Source organism: Anomalospiza imberbis, chromosome 3 (genome assembly GCF_031753505.1).
Source record: "Anomalospiza imberbis isolate Cuckoo-Finch-1a 21T00152 chromosome 3, ASM3175350v1, whole genome shotgun sequence".
NCBI classification, from domain to species: Eukaryota; Metazoa; Chordata; class Aves; order Passeriformes; family Viduidae; genus Anomalospiza; species Anomalospiza imberbis.
In genome coordinates, this window is record NC_089683.1 from 55,605,766 (window position 1) to 55,627,846 (window position 22,081).

General features: G+C 37.0%; 1 protein-coding gene across 2 annotated transcripts in view; it reads left to right on the plus strand.

Moving 5' to 3' along the window:
• The window catches only part of ENPP1 (ectonucleotide pyrophosphatase/phosphodiesterase 1), a 53,240-nt gene that overhangs the window by 15,958 nt on the left and 15,201 nt on the right, over positions 1-22,081 (plus strand). Inside the window, exons 3-13 of one of the 2 annotated variants that reach the window (XM_068184488.1) lie at positions 1,180-1,296; positions 4,228-4,353; positions 4,544-4,604; positions 9,515-9,612; positions 13,162-13,241; positions 14,527-14,646; positions 15,772-15,881; positions 17,061-17,126; positions 17,429-17,501; positions 19,169-19,277; positions 20,404-20,535. In XM_068184488.1, coding sequence (XP_068040589.1) covers positions 1,180-1,296; positions 4,228-4,353; positions 4,544-4,604; positions 9,515-9,612; positions 13,162-13,241; positions 14,527-14,646; positions 15,772-15,881; positions 17,061-17,126; positions 17,429-17,501; positions 19,169-19,277; positions 20,404-20,535 — 1,092 coding nt within the window. Of the gene's footprint in view, positions 1-1,179; positions 1,297-4,227; positions 4,354-4,543; positions 4,605-9,514; positions 9,613-13,161; positions 13,242-14,526; positions 14,647-15,771; positions 15,882-17,060; positions 17,127-17,428; positions 17,502-19,168; positions 19,278-20,403; positions 20,536-22,081 lie in introns of those variants that run through there. The other variant, XM_068184489.1, reaches the window with a different exon arrangement.

Here is a 22,081-nt window from a genome sequence, read left to right on the forward strand (position 1 = left end):
TCCCAGCTGTCACTGTGGTGAATGGCTGGCTTTTTTCAGTTCACCATTAAAAAAACCAAAATGAAACAACAAAACACAACAACTTCTATTTCATGTTGTCCTGGAACATTTGTTTTTCATCTTTTCCAGTCAATTATGGAGAGAAAAAAAAAGTTATTTTTTTTACTGGTTAGAATTGTAGCCTCAAAACATTCCTGGTGGAATTCTTCTGTCTGTTTTCTGTTCTGAAAAATATGCAGTTTTTTCAATGGTGAAGTTTCTTCAGGTAGAAGGTTATGAAAGATTTTTTTTTTCAAGAGATTAGGCTTATTTTGGGAACAAATATGAAGAATAATTTCAAAGTTGAACATAAAATGATTTTCAACAGAAGTTCAGTTTATAAAATTTCTGTTACAATATATACAGGTTTCTTCTCATTTTATTACGGCTCTGCAGTATTGGTTCATTAATATCTCATTTTCCTAATATCACACACCTCAATATTCTTCAGAAGAGGAGCCATATTAGGGAGGATTTCATTCACTTTCTTCTGGTGATTGCTCAGGATTAGACAGTGTGAACAAATTCTTAAGTTTTGTTAATTCTTCACATCACCAGTTTCTGGTTGGGTGGTGGTGGTTTTTCTTTGGGTTTTTTTGTTTGCATTTTTTTTCTTTTTTTTTTTTTTTTAATGATGATTCCCCTGCCCTCAGCAACCTCAATGTCATGGAAGAATGCTATGTCTTTTTTTTGATATTTAAATTGAACAAAAAATAAACCAGTAGGCAGTATACTCAAGTTTGTATCTCTTGTGTCTGCTTTGGAACAGCCATCCTTACGTCTTGAGGTCTTACATATTCTGAGGGACTGTACTCACACCTTCCTGTGACACAGAAAGGCAAGGACAGTCACATCTTGCTTTTATTTCTTTGGTTTCTGCCAATACTGAAACACCATGTTCTTGCTAAAAGAGAAGAGAACCCTTTGATCAATACGATGAAAAATTATTTTTGTTCAGTAAGAGGAAATACGTATTTGGTTGGATCAAGACATTCCTTTGGCTGTCATTGTTTTTGCAGCCATCCTGTACATTGTGGAATCACCAAATGTGTCATTTCACATGCTGGCTATATTAGTTTCTTTTGCATGTTGACTGATTTGGGCTCAGTCACTGATATCTAACACTATCCAATATTACAGTGAAAACCTGCAAAGGTCGTTGCTTTGAAAGGACCTTTGGAAGCTGCCGTTGTGATAAAGATTGTGTCAAGCTTGGAAACTGCTGCTTAGATTACCAGGAAACATGTATACAACCAGGTAAGGATGGAAGAAACTGAGGGAGCAATCTCTCTTGTTCTTTGACAGGGTCCAGCTCAGCATATATGAGTACTGCTTTGGTCAGGGCTTATGTCAGTTGGGCTTTGAGTGCAAAGGGGGGCTACTGAGCAGCAGAGTGGTTCTGATGCGACTCATCTCCCCCTTTTTATGCTGTGCTGCATTCCTGGATGGAGTTGCAGTGATAATGCTGGTACTGGGTACTCCTGTGGAAACATGAGGGCTCTGGCACAGCTGCTGTTTCACACAAACAAAGCTTGTATTTCACCCAGCTGGACTACTTAGGAGCTGACAAAGCTAGTAGGCTGGCTTTCCCATAGCTCTCCTGTGAGAAGAGAGGCTGCAACAGACTGTGGTGCTGCCCTCCCCCTTGGAAGGAGGAGGAACAATGGCAACTCGAGGTCTTAGCCAGCTTTTTGTTTGCTGGTGGTGAGACAACAGTGACCCGCATTGTCCCTGGCATCAGGGATAACTCCTACGTTCTTGGGCAAGCCTGGAATAGAAGTGCATTCTGCATATTGCATTTGTCTGTCATCGCCTGAGTGAAAAAGGGAAGGACAGAGCAGCTCTGTGAAAGCTGCCATCTCTCCTTACCCAGCTGCTCAGGCCCTCGGCCTTGCTACTCCCCAGCCTGAGTGTGAAGCAAGGGTCACGATCATGAATCAAGGCAGGATGACAAAACAGATTGCACTGTTGAAGAATTGTGAAATCAGAAGCAGCTGCCATGATTTGCCAGAAGGCAAAGGTCAAATAGACAAACGCGTGAAAAATACCTTGGAGAAATTTTACAGGGAAAGATGTAAGTGTGTGTAGAACAACAAGGACAGCACTTGACTATTTTCTCTACTTTGGTTTTGCCTTTATGCTTCAAAAGCAGCATTCCTTTCAGATAACTTTTTTTCTTCTTACTCCTCTTTATATACATTTGATTCATTTCTGGGTGAGACCACACCGATACATTTAAAATTCCAATGTAGACTTTGAAAACCAAATAATTAAACTGAGCTCAGATCCCTGCTTCAATTGACTGCTATTGAAAGGTCAAGTTACACATATATAGTTGATATATCCAGGTATATAGTCACATGGGTTTTACTCTGTTTTATTACATCACTCTCCCTGAGTGTAAAGTTTTTCTTTAAAAACAAACTGGAGAGTCTGTCTTAGCACTAGGAATATGAATGAATTCATTGGTGCTGGTTTTGTTTTTTGTTTTTTGTTTTTTTTTTAATTATCCCTAACAGCAGTGGAGAATCAAATTCTTATTTCCCAATAGTATCATGTAACTACAACCATAATAGATTCTTTTCTCTCTCATGGAAATAAAGATCTATTTGATACTAGTGGAATTACTGAAGTGCAGTAATTAGTGGAATTACTGAAGTACAGTAACCTGAAAATGAGATTAACCTGCTGACAATGCTTTTAGGGATTTCTAATTGCTAGTAATGTATGAAAATCATTGAGCATCTTCTGCTCAAAAATTTAGATTTGGCTTCCATGTCTCCGTTAAGATCTTCACTTAAGTATTAAGTATTCAGTCTTAAGTATTCACTTAGTATTCACTCAGCTGGTAAATTCACTGGTTTTTATCCTCACTGAATGTAAAGGATTTATTTATGTTTATGACAAATCATAGAATCACAGAATATGCTGAGTTGGAAGGGACCCATCAGGATCATGAAGTCCAACTCCTGGCCCTGCACAGGACATGCCAAGAGTCACACCCTGTGCCTGAGAGCATTATCCAAATGCTTTTTGAATTCTGTGAGGCTTGGTGCTGTCACCACTTTCCTGAGAAGCTTTTTCCAGTGCCCATCCACCTTCTGGGTGAAAAATCTTTTCCTGATACTTAACCTAAAGCTCACCTGACTCAACTTCATGCTCTTTCGTTGAACCCTGTCACTGGTCACGAGAGTAAAGAGCTTGGTACCTCTGTTTCCCCTCATGGGAATGTTGAAGACTATGATGGAGCTTTTCCTCAGTCTCCTCTTCTCTCGGCTGAACAAACCAAGTGACCTCAGCTGCTCCTGATAAGGTTTCCCCTCCAGACCCGTCACCATCCTCATGGCCCTCCTTTGGGCACTCTGTAATAGTTTAGTCCTTTTCTTATATTGTGGCGCCCAGAACTGCCCCAGCACCTGAGGTGAGCCCATCCCCATGCAAAGCAGAGCGGGACAATCCCCTCCCTTGCCCGGCTGGTGATGCTGTGCCTGATGCCCCCCAGGACACAGGCCCTCCTGACTACCAGGGCATTGCTAACTCATATTCAACCAGGACATCCAGGTCTTCAAATGATACAATGTACTGGAATATGCCATTCAGAGAAACCAACATTGTTTTCTAATAAAATCAGCAGTGGAGCTGAAGTTTGGGCTTCTGTATAGAGTCTTAAATAGTGGCGGTGATGCCTATGCCTAAGAGGTGCTGAAAGAGGCTGGAGTGCCTGATGATAACTGGTAAAATCCACTGTGACTTCAAATGCAATAAATAAATTAATTAATGCTGCTCAGTGTTTTCTAAGCATTCCAAATTCAGACTATTTTTTCTGGGGGAGTTTTTGGGAACTTTTTTATGGTATGAGCGTACCAAATTAAACTCACATAAATTACCATATTTCAGGAGATCTGTAAAATGGATTCTTTCTGATCTGTGGTATTTATACCCATATGCTGCATAATTGTATTCAGATGACTATGCTCGTGGATTTTTAGTCCTGGGTGTTCCTATTTCCTGAAGTGCCAAAGTTTGTGATACTATGCGTGTATGAGATAAATCATTATCTCTATTAGACCTGAGGACTATTTCTCAGTGAGTAGAGATTTGAGACTGAACTTAACACTTGCTTTATTAGTTCTGTACCTACAGTAGTATTAATCATTTTGTTGTCCTTCTCTGTCACGTGTTTTTTAGCCCACATATGGACCTGCAATAAATTCAGGTGTGGAGAAAAGAGGCGACTAGAATATCGTTGTTCCTGTTCAGATGATTGTGTGGAAAACAACGATTGCTGTGTTAATTATCAAGCTGTTTGTAAAGGTAAATATCATCAACAGATTACTACCCTCTTTCATATATACCCATATTTGTGTGTATATATTTTATATGTACCCATAAAAGGAGCAAGAACATAATATGACTTTAAAAGCATCTGGTAACATGAAAAAACCTTGCATCTATCAGTAAGAATGTACTGTCTTAAAAAATGAATTGCTCTCATTTTTTTAAGGAGAGGCAAGCTGGGTTGAAGAAGAGTGTGAGAACATTACTGAACCTCAGTGTCCGAAAGGGTGAGGAAATTTTATATTTGTATAGCTTTGCTCTTTGCTTGCGTTTCATTTTTGAGATTGTTTTTCCCTGCTGTGCCTTCCTGGGACCCACTTGCCTTTTACATACACAGTGAAAGCAGCTGCCAGACAGAGATGAACACCTGTTTAACCAGCATTTGGTGGTGCTTACCAAATGCATCAGGTTGCTCTATCTCAGCACTTGCTTGACTTGCAAGATACGCCTATTCCTCAGACCTGGTGTTTCTCATGGATGTGTGTTCCCTGGGCAACTCGGCCTGGTTGCCAGTCATATTATTGACCTACATGTGCTACAATACTCACCATTCCAAACATTTTGGGACCCATCCAGCAGTCTTAGACTCTTGTTTCCCTCCCTTGTCTCTTTAAAAGACCTTTCCAATACCTTGCATTTTCCAGCCTCAGGACTGCAAATTGTGGGCAGATCTGTGTTCCAGCTCCACTAGGAGTGGGACAACACTATTTGCAAGTTGTCTGAATTACTTTCTTTAAAAGGTGTAAAGGGCCATGGGATCTTTGTATTCTCTGGCTCAGCTCCGCATTAGGCCTGCTCCTGCAAGTTATGTATACAGTGTGTGAGAAATGACTCATGTGGTTTATGGCATCAGCACTCGGGCTTGAATAGTACAGCAAAGCTCCCAGCCAGGGGGAAAAGCTTGTATTACTTGAACTGTTTTTGCTGTGGGATCTTCTAACTAAGTTTATAGTTAAAGCTGACTATAAACGATGATTGTAAGTCTAAGCTATCAATAGAAGTGACTTAAATTCTAGATCGATTTATGTTCCAGTAGTAAATACTTGCTAGACAGGTTATGGGACACGTTATGCGATAACTATATTCTTGTTTGATAAGTATCAAAAAATACAGACCTATTTTATTTTGATTTTGAAATTATAGTCCGATGGGATATTTCTAGTAAAGTAAAACCATTTTCTTTTATTTTTATGTCATTACTTTTTTGACTTAAGATATTTAAATCATGCTATATTTATTCACTGGAGTTAAAATACTGTCAAACAAAATACAAAATAGTTCCATTTGAAATATTTCATACCAGTTGAGTACCCATCACTCTGATTCAGAGCAAATAACAGTTGCTGACATGTCAGAACCTTCATCAGAACACACTGTAGCTTCTGTCCAGCTTGTAGTCCAAGTCCCCAGTAATAACCTATGTAGGAAGGTGATAGCCAGGCGGTTCTTGAGTTTTGTTCTGAGTTCAGGAGCCATTTAGGACTTCTTGCTGGCAACTGAGTCTAGAATGATGATTTCTCTAATGCAGGGTTAGGAAGCGTTGCCCCCAAGAGGCTGGTAAACAAAGAAGAGGCTTGTGCAGTTGCACACTCAAAGTTACTGACGCAAATGCCATAGGGCAACTCCTGTTGGTTAACTTGTTTTTAGGGTTTTTTGTTTTGTTTTTTTCCATTCAGCTCATGAAAGGGATACATAGTTACTCCTCTAAAATTGTTTTAATCCTGGTAAACCCCAAAATGTTGCAATAAAACCCAGCCCAGGAAAGGGTGATGTGTGGTCAAAGTTGAATCAAACTGTGTTGACTGAAGGTTCATCTTGGACTATTAGCACACAAGCCTCTCCCAAAAGTAACAACTCTGTAAACAATCCATTTCTTCCTATGCTGTGTTGTAGGCAGGAGTTCAGGTGAATTTAGTGGCAGTGCTCATTTTGAGACTTCAGGATATCAATTCTGATTCTGTGCATATTAATACAGCATATTTTGTGGGTTCAGATTGCTGGTTTTATTCTGTTTTAGTTTTAGCTGGGTTTTAGCTGTTCCTGTGGTGCAGAATAGACAAAAGATGACACAGTATTCAATGAGGTGCTTAATCTGAGAAATCCCACAGATTTCAGTGAGATCAACTGCTCACTGATTTCACTGATCAACTACTTAAAATTAAGTACACAACTAAGTATTTCCAAAACTGGGTTCTATATTTTTAAATAGGATTATAAAGTTAATAGGCTGTAAGATTTCAGGAGTGATCTAGTCATTCCCACTGCTCTAGGAGTGAAGTAATACTCAGACAATTCAAACCTACTTAAGCAGTTTATCCTAGTGCTTACACAGATGGCTTTACTGATGACCTTTTGCTGTCTTTTTGTCCTCATGTATTTTTCTGTACTTCAGGCCTATTATTATTTGTCCTATCTTCATTGAGCTGTAAGAGCATCTGATTATTTTCCTCTTTGCTGATCTCTCTTTATATCTGGAGATTGCTCTTATGCCTCCTGTTGAGGCTTTCTGTACATTTAGTGGAAAAGAAAGATTTTCTTCCTGTGCTTTGTGGCTATATATAAGCAGTATGAATGTATGTGGGATAAGAAGTCTTCTATGTATTACATAACGCTTTTCAAGGGAGCTTTCTTTTCCTTCCTATTTTGTTTTTTTTCTCTTTCTTTTAATTATGATCTAACCTGCCTGCAGTGCAACTTGGCAATGTGTTCCATGGTTCTGGCCTCTTGATCATCCAGACTGATGAACCTACTAGACCACAGCAAGCCTGTGTTGCCTACATAATGCTTCCATAGAAGACAGTTTATAGGAGGGGATAATTTCTACTGCATTTCCTTCAGTTTGGAGGCGGGATGTGACTGTGGTATACCTATTTATCCAAGAGGTGTGAAACACACTTGTCTTACTGTTTGGACACAGACAGCATAAATCAAAACAGGACCAAAACTTGAGCCTCCCAGGCTTGCTTGCTCATGACAGCCCATTTATTAAGTAGCAAGTGCAGTCTTGGCTACTGACAGGAAAAATGCGTAGAAGTGCCTGATATACCTCAGAATGGAGGTTGGGTCAGTCTGTCTGGGGATTTTACTGGAGCTGTTCCAAAGAGAGTGCAGTTTAACATGGTCTGTCATGCTTTGCTTCCCTGAACACTAGGGCAGTTCACTAAATAGATGAGTTTTGGCATGTGTAGAGTATACAAGAAGTGAAATGGGCAATTGCCCTCATTGTGGCAATGGTCTATTTTGCCAAGTTTAATTTTACATGTGCAAAGGGGTCAGTAGCTAGATTTGCAGACAACCGAAACATGTATTTAACAGTTGGTTTACTTGTAAATGCCAAACCAGAAACAGTTGCGTAAAGTCCCTTTCTAAGTGCTTGTTTTAAGTTTGGTGGGGTTTTCTGGTTTTGGTTTGTTTTTTTTCTTTTTTTTTTTTTAAGTTAGACCTGTTGGTAAGTAATATTGAACAGCCTCTGCCTCAAAGTTCACATTTTATTGCACAGAACTTTGCAGTGAAGATTTTTAGGCCTCTGCACTGAAGTGAATCAATTTATTGAGAAGATATTTGCAAAACTTGTAGAGATCAGAATCTGTGGTGCAAAAAATTACTTGTAATATGGGCAAAGGTAGTGCACAAAGTTTCCTTACTCTGTTCTGCCATATTGCTTTAGTTTTGACCTGAAAATCATTAATTTCTTGTTCCCACCTGTGCCATATAAATTAAAAAGCAGGCTACAAACATTCATCTTAGAAATGCATCTAAAGGTTTTATTCTGTGGGGTATAGGGTAGGCTATGTAATAATTCTGACTAATGAAATCCTTTTGGCTAAACTGTTGTCCAAATTGTTGATTAAAATTTTCTTAGGATGGACATGTTTTGGTTGCCTGACTATTCCTTAGTTTAATATAGTTACTTTTGTTTGCAACTGACTCTTCAGATTTTTTTGTAGGATACATCACTAAAGAAATTGTCAACACTTTATAAATAATATTTGTATTCTATCCTCACTCTTTTATTTTTGGAAACTGAAGTATAACAAAGTTAAAACAATGTAAATATAAAAAGGGAAAATGAGCTGGCAATAAACCAATATTTTAATATTATAATATTATAAATATTAAATCATTTTATGAAATTCCATATTTTCAATAGTTATTGCTGCACAGCAGTTTTTTTATTTTTCAGTCTCGCATGCCCTCATGTCTATAGGTCAAACACAGGGTATGTTTTCTTCAAGGAAGAAGTTACTGATATTACAGAAGTTACTATTCCTGTCTGTGATGCAATGTTTTAAGTACTTACAGTTGGGGAGAAATTGTTTGAACAGGACTGAATCTGGGAACAAGTCAAGACTGGAAACATAGGTCCTGTGGAGACTGGAAGGGGAGATTTTTTTTTTTTATTGGTTGCAGTGAAATCATTATCTGATTATATCTGTCAAGTTCCTGGCAGAAATGCTGTTACAGTGTTTCCAGTCGCAGGGCCACATTTTTGAGTTTGGAGATTGGTAGGGCTTCTGGAGCAGTAAGCAAGTTCTTTTTGGTTGGATAATCTTTATAAGATGAGAGGAAAACTATGTGTTTTAGTTGCTCATTTAACATACCCTGTGCATTAGACTTGCTTACAGGTCTTTGCACTGTATATATATACATAAAAAATCCTTTTTTATTAGGTTACAGGTTGTTCAGAAGGAATGTGAATAAAGGAAAGTTTGGTTTTGAATTGCCTTATTTCTTTCCCTGCTCTTAGCTTGGGACGGGAGAATGGGTTTGCGGGGGGCTGAGTGTTGCTTCAGTGGGACTGATTTCAAGATAAGGAGTACCTTATCTTGAAGGTGATCCGTCTGATCAAGATGGATCACCTGAGCATCTTGGCTTGTTCATCTTAAAGGTGTGTTTGAAATCAGGCCTTGGTCATGGCTTTTCTGTGCATGCCCTGCTGCGAACCTCAGCCTCTTGAGCAGAGGGACTGGACAGCTCACCGCTGTGCCAGCAAAACTTCTGCTGAGGAGGATTTCCTTGGCCTGGCTTATAGCCCCATAATGAACATTCCCACTGTCTGGGGAAACTTTCTTGAAATTAGTGATAGGAAACTGTTTCTCAGAGTCTGTCTTTTAATATTCAATTTCTGTTTGTTCAGATTTACCAAGTCTCCAGTGTTACTATTTTCATTGGATGGCTTCAGAGCGGAATATTTGCAGACTTGGGGTGGACTTCTACCTGTTATTAGCAAATTACGTGAGTAGTTTCTTTGTCTAAGAACTATTATGATGTCTTACCTGAAAAAAAACACAAATGCAGCTTTCCTCACTCTTTAAAATCCTCACTCTTCTGCCATGAATATGGAAGTTGTTGCCCTGAAGGACACCCATGCACAAAGAACTTTAGGTTTTGGAAAGTGGAAGGGCAAGAAAGAGAGGGCTTGAGGAAAGGGCCCTTTTGATTTTCAGTGAAATCTTATGAGTTATAGCCCCTGTTATATTTAGAGGTGGATTTTTTTTTTTTTTTTTTTTTGCAATGAGGTTATTTTATTTCTTCAAACTAGAAGTAGATCCTTTTTACTCTATTATGCTATCATCTTATATTTAGCTGGAATGGCTTTGGAAAATGAAAAGCATTTGATTATATTTGGGAAAAGAAGACAGAGAAGAAATAGACTAAGAAGAGATGATATAGAAGGGCTGGTAGAAATGTAATGAATCCAAGAAAACCTTAATTTAACAAACATTTCCAGAAGAAATATACCCCAGCTTTTTTAATGTCTTACTTGATTTGGTGGTGTCTAAATAATTTTAGTTACTTTTCCTGTTTCTGTTTTGGCTGTGGTCTGTAGAGAACTGATGGTATTTCTTGTCTGAAAAATATGCCAATCTTCTTGACATTCATAAATTACTACCTGGGGTGCCTGGTTTCAGTTTGACTAAAAATAAATCAGTAAAAATACTCGCTTTTTTACACAGTGGTTGTTACAACTTGAAGTGTTCCAGAGGATAACAATTCGCAGATGTATTTGAGGTTTTGGGTTCTTTTTAGTTTTGTTCCATGCTAGAATAAAATGAGACATTTGCAAAGTTTTTATTAGATGCGATTATAAAAAATTTAAACGGGAGATTTCTGGGACATTTCTAGGGAAGGCTGGCTAGTACATATTATTCTAGCTCTGCCTGAGATACAAGATACAAGTGTCACAAAGCATCTGTAGGGCTTCCAGTCTGTGACACTTACACATGTAAAGTTTCATCATTCTTTGGTCTGGATAGACTACAGTGAGACTTCTCACATTGACTTCTATAATTAACTTGTACTTCTCTTTGCACTGAAGCCATGATTAATTCTGACTACTAAGAAATACAAATATATTTGTATCTTCATTAAAGTCATTTCACTTCTCCACAGCTATGAGGTTTTTGATGGTCAAAATGTATATATTTAAGAGATCCTAATACCAGAATGCCTAATAATACATGTTTTATATCCAACAAAATACTTGCCCCAATATGGGGGCAAGTATTAATTATGCATTATACTTATGGTTCTAAAGTACTCTGGATAATTTTTTAGAAATATATTAGAAGGGCTTTGCTATACAATGTGCTACAGGATCTTCTGTTTTCTTCTCTTTTCCATCATAATAACAAATTGATGAACTGCTCAAATAAACCGAATTTTCTTTAGTAAGAGAAAAATATTCTCATTAATGAAACTTGGTGTCACTGAGGTGTACATCCACTCTGAGGGCCTGTGACTTCAAATCTCTTATGTGCTTTATGTTCCATGTGTCCAAAAATAGTGGAAGCAGTCATATTGTAAAAAATAAACTTCTATATGAGTGAGTAAATACTCCTGCAGTATTTCACTGTTCAGAAAAGGGTAATGAAACCTGTTCCTCTGTGTAGACAGGTAACAATAGTGAATAAATTGCTTGATTTTTGCTGAAAAATTGTGTTAAATAATTTCAGAGTTCGTAGCTGTCCATTTATAGGACTATTAAATTTTCAAAAAGAGTTTAAGAATGACAACATTTACAAAGCAGTGAACAGCTGCTCACATTCAATAACTTATGGAATTGCCTGGTTCTGTGTTAAATTAGGACCGTGCTAAATGTCTGGATTTTCATCTTTAAAGCATTTGGTGACAAGTGCAGAATTTCAATAGATAAAAATATTGCCATTGTGTGGTCCTGATATTCTGGTGTCTCCTTGGAGAAATCTGTCAGAGTAGATGCCTGTAAGACTATAGTAATTTCACTTGTAGCATGTTTTGTTATACATTTGCTCTCCCTGCTATTTGAAAGGTGGACAATTCAGCATGGAGCTGAGGGATTTTAATGAAGCCAGGCATAGTCTTGCTGTGCACATGTGGTGTTCAGTGAAGACATTTTCATATACAATTATGATGTGATACTTTAAGTTTTAGATAAATGATCCTTTTGTCTTAAAACATCTTTAGCTAAGCCAATGAGCCAAGAAGAATAATGATAACTCTGATGGAAAGTCCTAGCAAAAACCCCTAGGATTTTTGGCAAAACTTTTAAAGTGTGTTTTTCTATTACTTTTAAAAGGAAAGAGAAACAAAAAAAAAACAAAAAAACAAAAAAAAAAAAAAAAAACCAAAAAAAAAAAAAAAAGAAAACAACCTCCTTAGCCACCCACATCAAAAAACTAAGATTTTGGAAAACAGTCTCAACAACAGATTTGGAAGTAGTTGAAGTGTGCTAGGTGTTTTCCAGTAATAAGAGAAGATACAAGTGATTATTAGTTACTTACAGAACACAGGTGTGGGAGGGGATGCCTGTATGACTTGAAAGGATTTATTTTTCTGACCTGGTTTCTTTTATCTTGATTAGCTCAAATTGATTATTTCAACTGAAATCTAATTGAAGCCCCAATTCAATGAATTCAAAGTACCTTGATGCAACACCTCCTATGTTATGAAGCCATTAATTTCTATTCTATTTATATTATATATAATTACCCAGACTCATAGTGTAGATGATGCAGTGATGTTCTTCTTATAGGGTCATTAGTTTTGGTTCTTTAGCATCTGTTGAAGCAGTTTTGGTGTTTTTTAAGTTGTCAAGAAAGCATTTTTTTTTCATTCTGAAAATTGGGACCCACACATTTGCTTATGGAAATTTAGACCACTTAAATAAGGTTTGCACAGTTGTTTTGGCCTTGCTAATGCCTCTTCATACTAGCAAATGCTGTACACTTATCTCCCTAAAGACATATGGTTTGTATATTGAGATAAAGAAAGCTTTGACATTCATCCTAGATTAAGAGCTTATTTTTTATATTTTAAAATCCCACAAACAAGAAAGGAAGACTGCATAATAAGCAATGATTTGACAGATGGCTTAGAGAGCCAGGCACCACTGTGCCAGTGGCCACTTCACCTCTCCTCTGGCAGCACCCAGGGTTAAGTGTCTGGTTGGTCTCAAGCTGCAGACTGCTTTTACTGCATACCAGGGCAGCTTTGGAGGGTGTGATTTCTTTCATTTTTCATTCTTATCTGTACATGTTTTTCACAAAGGCTGTAAGTTTTGCTCATGTGACCATTGCAGTCAGCCAGTAGGCATATTTTGTGTTAATAGGCTTTTAGTCAGCTTGTAAATGAATATGGGAAGAAAACTTAAGTATTAAGTCCACAATTTTGAAGAATTAAAACTTTCTGGAAATATATTCTGGTTTTTTTTTTTTCTTTTTAATAGCTATACATTGTCATGAGAGAAGCTTGCAAGATTTTTATTTCAGTAATTTTGCTGACTTTCTTTGTTACTTCCTTTAGAGAAATGTGGAACATACACTTCCAGTATGAGACCAGTGTATCCTTCAAAAACCTTTCCCAACCATTACTCCATTGTCACAGTAAGAATTCTTGTATATTATATGTGTCCACTACTGTTCATTATCAAGGGAATAGTATATTTTGTTGCATTATTAAAATAATTTGATTTCCCTTCAGAATAGGAAAAATTATGTATTATATTTATGTAATTTAGGTTAACAGCTATTATATAACAGTACAGCTAAGTGGCCAGATCTAATGTAAGTAAATAGAGTCCTTCCAAGCGTAGATGTGAAAAATACCATGTAGCCAAAAGTTCACATCACTTTACAACTCCTCATGTGTGTATTTTGACTAAATTGCAGTTTCCTCTCTTGGAGTGGGAGCAGCCTGACTGCTTTAAGTTGCCAACCTTTTTCCACTTCATTAAGGTAGCCTGGCATGATGAAAAGGAGGGTTTGAAATGAGAGGAAAGATTTGAGCATCATGCTGATATTGGCTCTGTGTGATGGACTGTACCTAAGCCTGTAAAGAAATGTCAGAAAGCTGATCATGTAAATTTGACACCTCTTGCATATAGGAGGAAAAATAAAAAATGAAGGTTTTCAACACAAATGCAGGGTTGGAATCCAGGGCATCCTTTTTATTTTCATCATGCCGCAACTGAAATTTAATAAAATACTAGGATCTGCACTTTCTTATCTTCCTAGTTTGTCAAGACCTTTGATGAGAGCACAAGTTCAGGAATGAGGTGCTTAATTGTGTAATCTTCACAAATCTCCACGACTGAATATGCAACTAAGAGTCATTAATAATGCCCAGCAGCTATGTGAGATGTACAGTACAGAGCTTTATCTCAACTCCTCATTCTTGTGAAAAGTAGCAAGGTGGTGGTGTCTTATCCCTTATAAATGTAAATAGGAGCTAGTCTGATTAAAGACAGAGCACAAAGTCTACTAAAACTACCCAACACCTGATGCCTGCACTTCTTTGACTACTCATGTAGTGGTTTTCTAGAGCTAGAGCTTTTGCTCAAGTGATGGAGGTCTAGCATAGTTAATTGCTTTATCTTTGGTACTAAAGATACAACAAATGTGTGAACTCTAACAGTGTCTTTCAGTTTGATCCCAAAGGATAGTGCCTAGTTTTTTTAAAATCTCACTGAGAAGCAAATAAGGCTTGGAAGGTAGGGCTTGGAAGCAGTGAGAGATGCTGCTGCTAAATTTGGTTCCTGAGCTACTGGTAGAGAAGAAGTCACCAGCAGAGTAACTATTCAATGGATATATTTGTCTAAAGGACATGTTTCAGTAGCTGGAAGGTTCTTTTTCTTTAGAGCATTGCAACAAGGAATACTCTCATTTGCAGGGTCTGTATCCTGAATCTCATGGTATAATTGATAACAAGATGTATGACCCCAAAAGAAATGCATCCTTCACCCTTAAAAGCGAGGAGAAGTTTAATCCACAGTGGTACCAAGGCCAGCCTGTAAGTATTAATGCCCTTCTGAGAATGTACATCACCCTGTTATGTTACTTAATATGGCTTGGATGCATAGTGATGTTGAAAGAGTACAGAGGGTAATTCTAAGTCAGCCAAGAAGGGTTATTCAGCACCACTAGGACTTGCCGTACTAGAGCTGCAAAATAACAAATGAAACAAAATGTAACAGCTTTTGTTGAACTTAAAAGGAATTCTCCCTAAGGAGAATGCTGACTTAAAATAGCTAATATAGCTACCAGATTTTCATCTGTTTTTAACATGAGTGGGTTCGCAGTTAACTTTTGTGAGGAAATCAACAGACCAGTAAGTTTGAGTAATAAGAAGCACTAATAAAGGTTTATGCTCTGCTTAAATTACTTGTATGTCCAAAGATGTGGTTTTAAAAGAAATTGTCTCAGCTCAATTGTATACCTATGGCAAAACTGATGAGATTGGCATGAAAATGAAGTGGCATGGAAAAATTTGAGTGAGCGCTAGCCTGAAAAATAGCAAGGGACTAGATATAAGTGGGGATGTGGGGAAGACTGGGGCTTTTTTTGGTTGTTCGGTTTTTGTTGTTGTTGTTCGTTTTGTTTTGTTTGCTTGTTTTGTTTTTTTTCCTTGAGGAAAGAACACACAGGTGCAGAACTTGCAGGACACTGAGAATAGAGTGAAGTATGAGTTAGGCAGGAAACATGCAGAAGGCATAAATCTGTAAACCATGAGAGCAGCAGAAAAGAACTGACCAAAATGCTGTTTCCGTACGTCAAGAGTGTGTGGGACACAGCTCCTTGGAATATTGCCACCCCTTCTTTTGCCACTGTTTTTGAGACATTTCCCATTCGTGGTATTGAGCCATGGTTCTACCATTGCATTTCTGCTAATGGTTCCTGCCTCTGTCCTGGCTCTCCGTGGCATTGCAGCAGCAGGGATGCGGGTCTTTGCCATAAGGAATCAGCCTACGAGGTGTTGCTGGGCTGCAGATAGCGATGACAGGCAAGATGGCCAGGAGTGAAACGATTGGTTTCTGATCTCGCTGAAGGGTGTGGAGTTGGTGAGGGGGCCGCAGGCCTGGCAGGCTCTCAGCTGATTCGGTGACGGGCACTAATGATGGCGAATGTTCTCTGGCAGATCTGGCTCACAGCCATGTACCAAGGGCTGAAAGCAGGTACCTTCTTCTGGCCTGGGTCTGATGCAGCAGTGAATGGAACCTTTCCAAACCTGTATGAAATATACAATGGGTATGTAAATGCCTGTGCCTCAGGAATATCTGACTTTAAGGATTGCAGTGGGACAGATGCCAGAGAAAGCATAATTTTTTCCCTACTTTTCTAAATAATTTTGTACAATGGGGAAAAAAGGCTGGGATCCAATTAACTTTGTTTCAGTATAATGTAGAGCCTTTGTTTAATTATCTTTTCATTCCTCAAGAAATGTTTTAATGGTAAGATGTATAAAAATCAGCTTTAAGCATAATGAGCTTTGAAGTTTTAGTTCTTTACTCTTTCTATTTATATAAACCGTTTGTGGCTGGGGTGGAATATTTCAGTCCAAACATCTCATGAGTAAATGGATCAGGCCTTGATGTGATGTTGTCCCTGGAAACTAAAGTTTTACTGTTGACTGTGGTAAGCTGTTCTAATTTAAAATTATTTTCATTGCCGATTTTGAAAGTATTAAGGCACTTATATTTTAGTCAGTGATTGCTCTTCACTGCAATTAAGCATTTTCTGCTTAATGAAAATGTTTATCACCATTTATTTAATGATCTCAAATATTGCCCAAGAAATTGAGCTTCTCATTTCTATCTTAGGATCATTTTCTCTTCTTACACCCTTCATACAGGATGGAATTTTCAATTCTGGATTTGCTACCTATATTTTCTTCCCTAGGAACTGATGGTAACTGAGGTTACTTTAACTTGTGTTAAACACTGAATACTTACTTTGTGGGTGCCTCGTGTGTTGTTAAAGTTCAACATGCTTATTGTTGGTCTACTTCTGTAACTGATGGCAGAGATCTACTTTGTAACATAGTATGAGAAACTTTTATTAAACCTATTAAAATTTAAAATACCCAACCCTACTCTTAAACCAGGACTTTTTCAAAACATAATACAGGAATAAAAGCCTGCAAGTAGCTTTGCACCTTGGGGCCAATTATTTGCTTTGTATAATTAGCTTAAGCACTACTGGGAGCTTTATTCTAATCATATTGGGAACAATATTCAAGGGAGATTTGGATCAGGCCATAAACTCTGTAGAGTCAGGCAATTAGCATAGACAAATTTGTATCCTGCTAAAAAGCCTGTAATGATTTTTTTTTTCTGCTAAGTACAGTGATTTTTTGGTAATGTATGGCTAAAACATTTAGCTCTTTAGAAACACATGGTTAGTTGATATTGTGTTATTTTGATGCAGCTCAATCCCCTTTGAAGAAAGAGTGGTGACTGTCCTTCGCTGGCTGCAGCTACCTGAAGATGAAAGGTAAGTACACATTTGTCAGTGTGAGTTCCTGTTTGAGTGGTATTGCAATGAATTACTTTGTAAACACAATTTCTGTTTTAAACAATATCTTATGCTTTATTCTAACAATGTTGAAATGCTATTTAGTGCAAACCTGTTTCTATGTCTGAAAACTTTTTAAGTTGCATCTCTCAGTTTAATGTATTTTTCCTCTGAATGACAGCGTTGTTTCCAATATGTGATCTCCATTGTTGAAATATAATCTCTTCAAACTGTCTCAACATGTATGTAAAATATTACATTTTTGGTACTGTTTGATATAGACCACACTTTTACACTCTGTATTTAGAAGAACCAGATTCCTCGGGCCATAAGTTTGGACCAGTAAGCAGCGGAGTAAGTAGTTTTGTAGTTTCTTAATTTTTTTTTTTTAAGTTTGATGCTTTGCTCTGGCTCTATAAGTTCCATAATTCATGTTAGGTTAACTGAGATCATGTGAAGTATGCTTTTCAGGAAAAAAAATTGTGAATAGACAGTTCATCCATGATTAACATTGATATAAAGCATATAATGGCCTATTTAGTAACCCTAATTTTTATTTTCTTTATTTCAATAACTTTTAAATTACCAACGTGTTTGGATATGTCTTGTATGTTCTTTTATCTGCTCCTACTTACTAATGGTTCATGTTGATTTTTGGCAGGGGAGGGGAATGGTAAGAGAAAATTTATATAATTTCAATTTAGCAACAACAGAGGTTTGCATAGCAATGTCCAAGTTGTGGTGGTTAAGTATTCATGTTACAATTGTCATTCTTTTTCCCCAGTCTCTGTGCTAAGGTTAGGTGGATTTTGGCTTTATTTCCCTGCAGTTATAATTTAGGTCTTCTCAGAAAGAGACAGATAAAAGGAACTTTGGCCTCATCACAGTCTGTGATTTATAATAAAAGTAAGAAGTCTTTGGGACTGCTACTGTCTTAAAAAGTACTGAATAGCTTTGCATTTTAAAATACCAAAGTGAAAAATTCAAAGCAAAAAGTTCTTGGAAATTCAGGATCTTTGCAAAATTCTCCCATCTTGAACAGTCAGGTAGTTTAGGCATCATAAGTAGGTATTTAGCTTCAGTGGTGACAAGAGTAAAAAAGCTCTTGCCCATTCCTCTTGAGCTGTGAGTAGTTGCTATTCATGTAAGGAAGTAGCAGACATAATTGGAACTGCAGTATAGGGAACTTGATTAAATTGGTTATTTTTTCTTTAATGAGTGGATCTAAAGTTCTGTATGTCAGGAATGCTCTGGAGAGAAAGACCCTGCAGATTTGCATATAGTCTCTGCAGGACCATCTCTTCTTTGTTGATACAAAGCAAGACAGCTTGTACTAGTAGTTCAGTGAGGTGACAGAATTACTTCATTGGAAAATACTTTTTTTTAACCTAGCAAATATTCAAAAGTAGCTCCAGTGCTGTACCTCTGCAAGTGAGCTAGGGCCCCAGACCCCTGATCACAAGCAGTGCTAGATTCTAGTTCATTGTTTGCCTTTTTCAGTTTCTTTAAAGTAGTTTGAGTGGATATTAGTCTCAGGGTACAATTTCAAGGACTGTTTGCTCCAATTCCCAGCAGGCATTTTGAGGAAGGGTATTACAGGCTTGGCTTCCTCTGTTCTATCCAGCACATCAGTATCTGCATCCTTTGTCATTCCCAGCTGTCCTTGGTTGTGCCCAAGCACAATGCAACAAGCATCCTCAATTTCATACTTTAAAACCACCATCACTGGTTATAATCTGTGAGGTGGTTTTTTGTTTGTGCTTTTGTTTGGGTTTTTTTTCCTTTTTTAAAAAACATCTGCAACTGAAATAACACATAAAAATGTGTAGCTGTGCCCTGGTGCAGTACGCAGAAAAAAAAATGGGCTAAGTGCTGTATGGTGTAGATATAGCCAATCTTCTCTAGGTGGAGGAAACTCAGGACAGTGCAGGTGATATGCAGTTTGCAGGCTCACATTTTTATTTAGACATATTTAACAGTATTTTTAATACTTACTTTACATTCCTGTTTTTGTCCTGCAGGTCATTATGGCATTACAGAGAGTGGACAAAATAGTAGGGATGCTGATGGATGGTCTAAAGCAAATGAACTTGCATAAATGCCTGAACATTATTTTTATATCAGATCATGGTAAATTTGATTTTATAAAATATATCAGAACTTTGAAGAACTATCTTTATAAAGTAATATTCTGAATTTATACTTGTATGTTTCTGGCAAGGTTAACAAAGCAAGAAATACCTATAAAATATGTTTTATATTATCAAGATGATATGAAAGATAATCACTTTGAGAGTCAGACTATTTTATGAGGGGTAAAGAAGTGGAGAACAAGAGAGGAGTTAAGTAATTTTCATATTTTATTTATAACTCCTTTTGTGACCATTACCAGATGATAAAAAAAGCAGAATAAAAAATGTGAACTGTAAAAAATATATATTTATTTTTCTCCTGTCTTTTAACTACACTCCACAGCAACATTTTACAATCTGCTGAGGAACTAAAAATACAAGCCATAGTTTCCTTTCCATTATCCGTTCCCTTATATATTACTAGAAGGCTGTGAATATGAAACTTGGATTTATTTTTCTAGCTTTTCTGTATATCTGGAATTATTTCTATAAGTTATGTATTTGACAAATGAAGTATAAACAGACTTTCATGCAGCACAAAATTGACTTGCAAAACTCATTGCCACAGGGAATGATGCAAGCCAAATATCTGTACAGGCTTATAAAAATTATGACATTGATGGAGGGTAAACCTGACAGGAATTAATTAAAGTAGGAGTTTAAATGCAATAAACAATTTGAAGCCCCTTTGGTTTCTGAAAACTGATAAAGAGCACTGGGAGAAAGACCAGTCAATAATTCTATGCTTATTGGTTATTTCTTTAGATAGGTACTGAACATTATTAAGTAGGATACTGGGTTGAATTAATACTTGGTCTGACCATTACTACTGTTCTTAGGCTCTTAAGAGTTCTTTTCCCTTTAAAGAAGAAAGTTTGTCTATTTATTAAATTGGAGAGTCTTTCTCAGATGAGGAATTGGCTGATAGTGTTTATCTATGCTTGGTTTTTTGTCTTCTATACATGAGTATTGTGGTCTTCTTGGGTCAGATGCTTTGGGATTGCTGATAAAAAGACCAGAGAAATTACATTTCTGACTTCTACTACTAAAGTTACATGTCTCCTTAGCAAGGTGACTCTACACTGATATTCCCACTTTAAAAGAAAATGTATTTCCTTTCACAGGGATGGAAGTAGGGAGCTGCAGAAAAACAGCATATCTAAACAGCTATCTGGACAATGTTCAAGATTTCATAGTTGTACCTGGTCCTGCAGCTCGCCTAAGACCTAATAATGTCCCAGATGAGTATTTCTCTTGTATGTAGTTGCTAAACTAACTTTTGTTATTGGGTTATATGCTTTTGTTCTTTTCAAATACAAACTTAGGGTCCACGTATTGCATTAGCAAACTTGAATGAATGCTAACTAGGGACAACCTGGACAATGATGAAGAGGAAATACTGAGTTGTGTGTGCACTTGTGTTTTTATAGACCATTTTCAGACTTCCAAGTCTGAAAGTATATTTGAATCCCACATTCAAATACAGAAAAACATTTTATGGGCTGCCTCAGAGTTAACAACTGCAAATGCCTCCTGCCTTGTGAATGGCATTCCTTCACATAAAATCACCTGTGCACAAGACAGCCCAAAAATCCTCCCTTCATGTCTCACCTCATTTCCTATTTTAATAAGCTTTGTATAAATTTGCAATATTTCTGTCTTAGAGGAATGTTAAATTGTTACTATCATTTATATATTTTTTGAGTATTATGTTTCCTAGTTATAAAAAACTGGCATAATGGCCTGACAGTAATTGAATAAACTGCAAGTAAACACAAATAATAAAACTGAGCAAAAAAATGAATGAGTACTTAAAAATTTTATATTCTGATTTGTTAAGCAGTCTTATTCTAGGCAGATATTTAATCCCTGAAATTTTTGGTACTTTTTAATGTTGACTGCAGGAGCTTTCTTCATGTTTAATAGTATTTTTGGGTGGGTTGGCATTTTTTTCTGTCGAGATTATTGTTCTCTGTGCCCTTTAAAACTTGTAGACCTCAACCCCAGTGACTTTAAGTCCTGTTTACTTCACTGCTTGATGCTATTCTAAACTGTTTTAAATGTTTACTTGGAGAACATGGGAGTCAAATGCAGTTTCAGGTTCAGGAAGAAGTTCAGGAAGAGAAGTGGCACATCTCCTCCTTTGGATGTGTGCACTGTTACGATGAAGTAGCATAGCTGTCTTTGTAGCACGGCGTGTAACTGTGCAGGAATTATGAATGGCTTTCTTGCCAGGGTAATCCTTTAGGTACTTGAGTCAAGTATTATATATCAGAGTCAGGACAGAGTAACTGTGAAATGTAGTGGGCCTGTGTTACACGAAATGTCAAACTACATGATGTAATGGCCCCTTTTGGCTTGAGCCTAAGCATCTGAAACTTAGCCAGCTGGTGCTTGGCTTTCTTTCTGAGGATATTTGCTAAGCAAAACTGCTGTCCTGGTAGTTGCATTTTTGTCTTTTTCTTTAAAGGCTTATTAGCAAAGAAAAATTCACCTTGATTAACACAGTATTTAGTTGCTTTTTTTTTCTGAAAACTTGCTTCTTGGATTATTTTTCTAACTGTGGCTAATATAGCTTAAATGTAAGCATAATTAACTTTTAGCTAATTAAATTAACTAAAGTCTAATTAATATAATTTAAATTTAAAGCTGTAAATAAGTAATCAAGGGGAATAGAGGCTGAATTACAATTTTATAAAAGCAATAACTCTACAGTTTAGGGATTATCTTGCTCTATATGGTTTTCAATCTGGAAAAATAATTTCTTATGCCCAGAAATTTATTGAAACTTATAATTTTTAT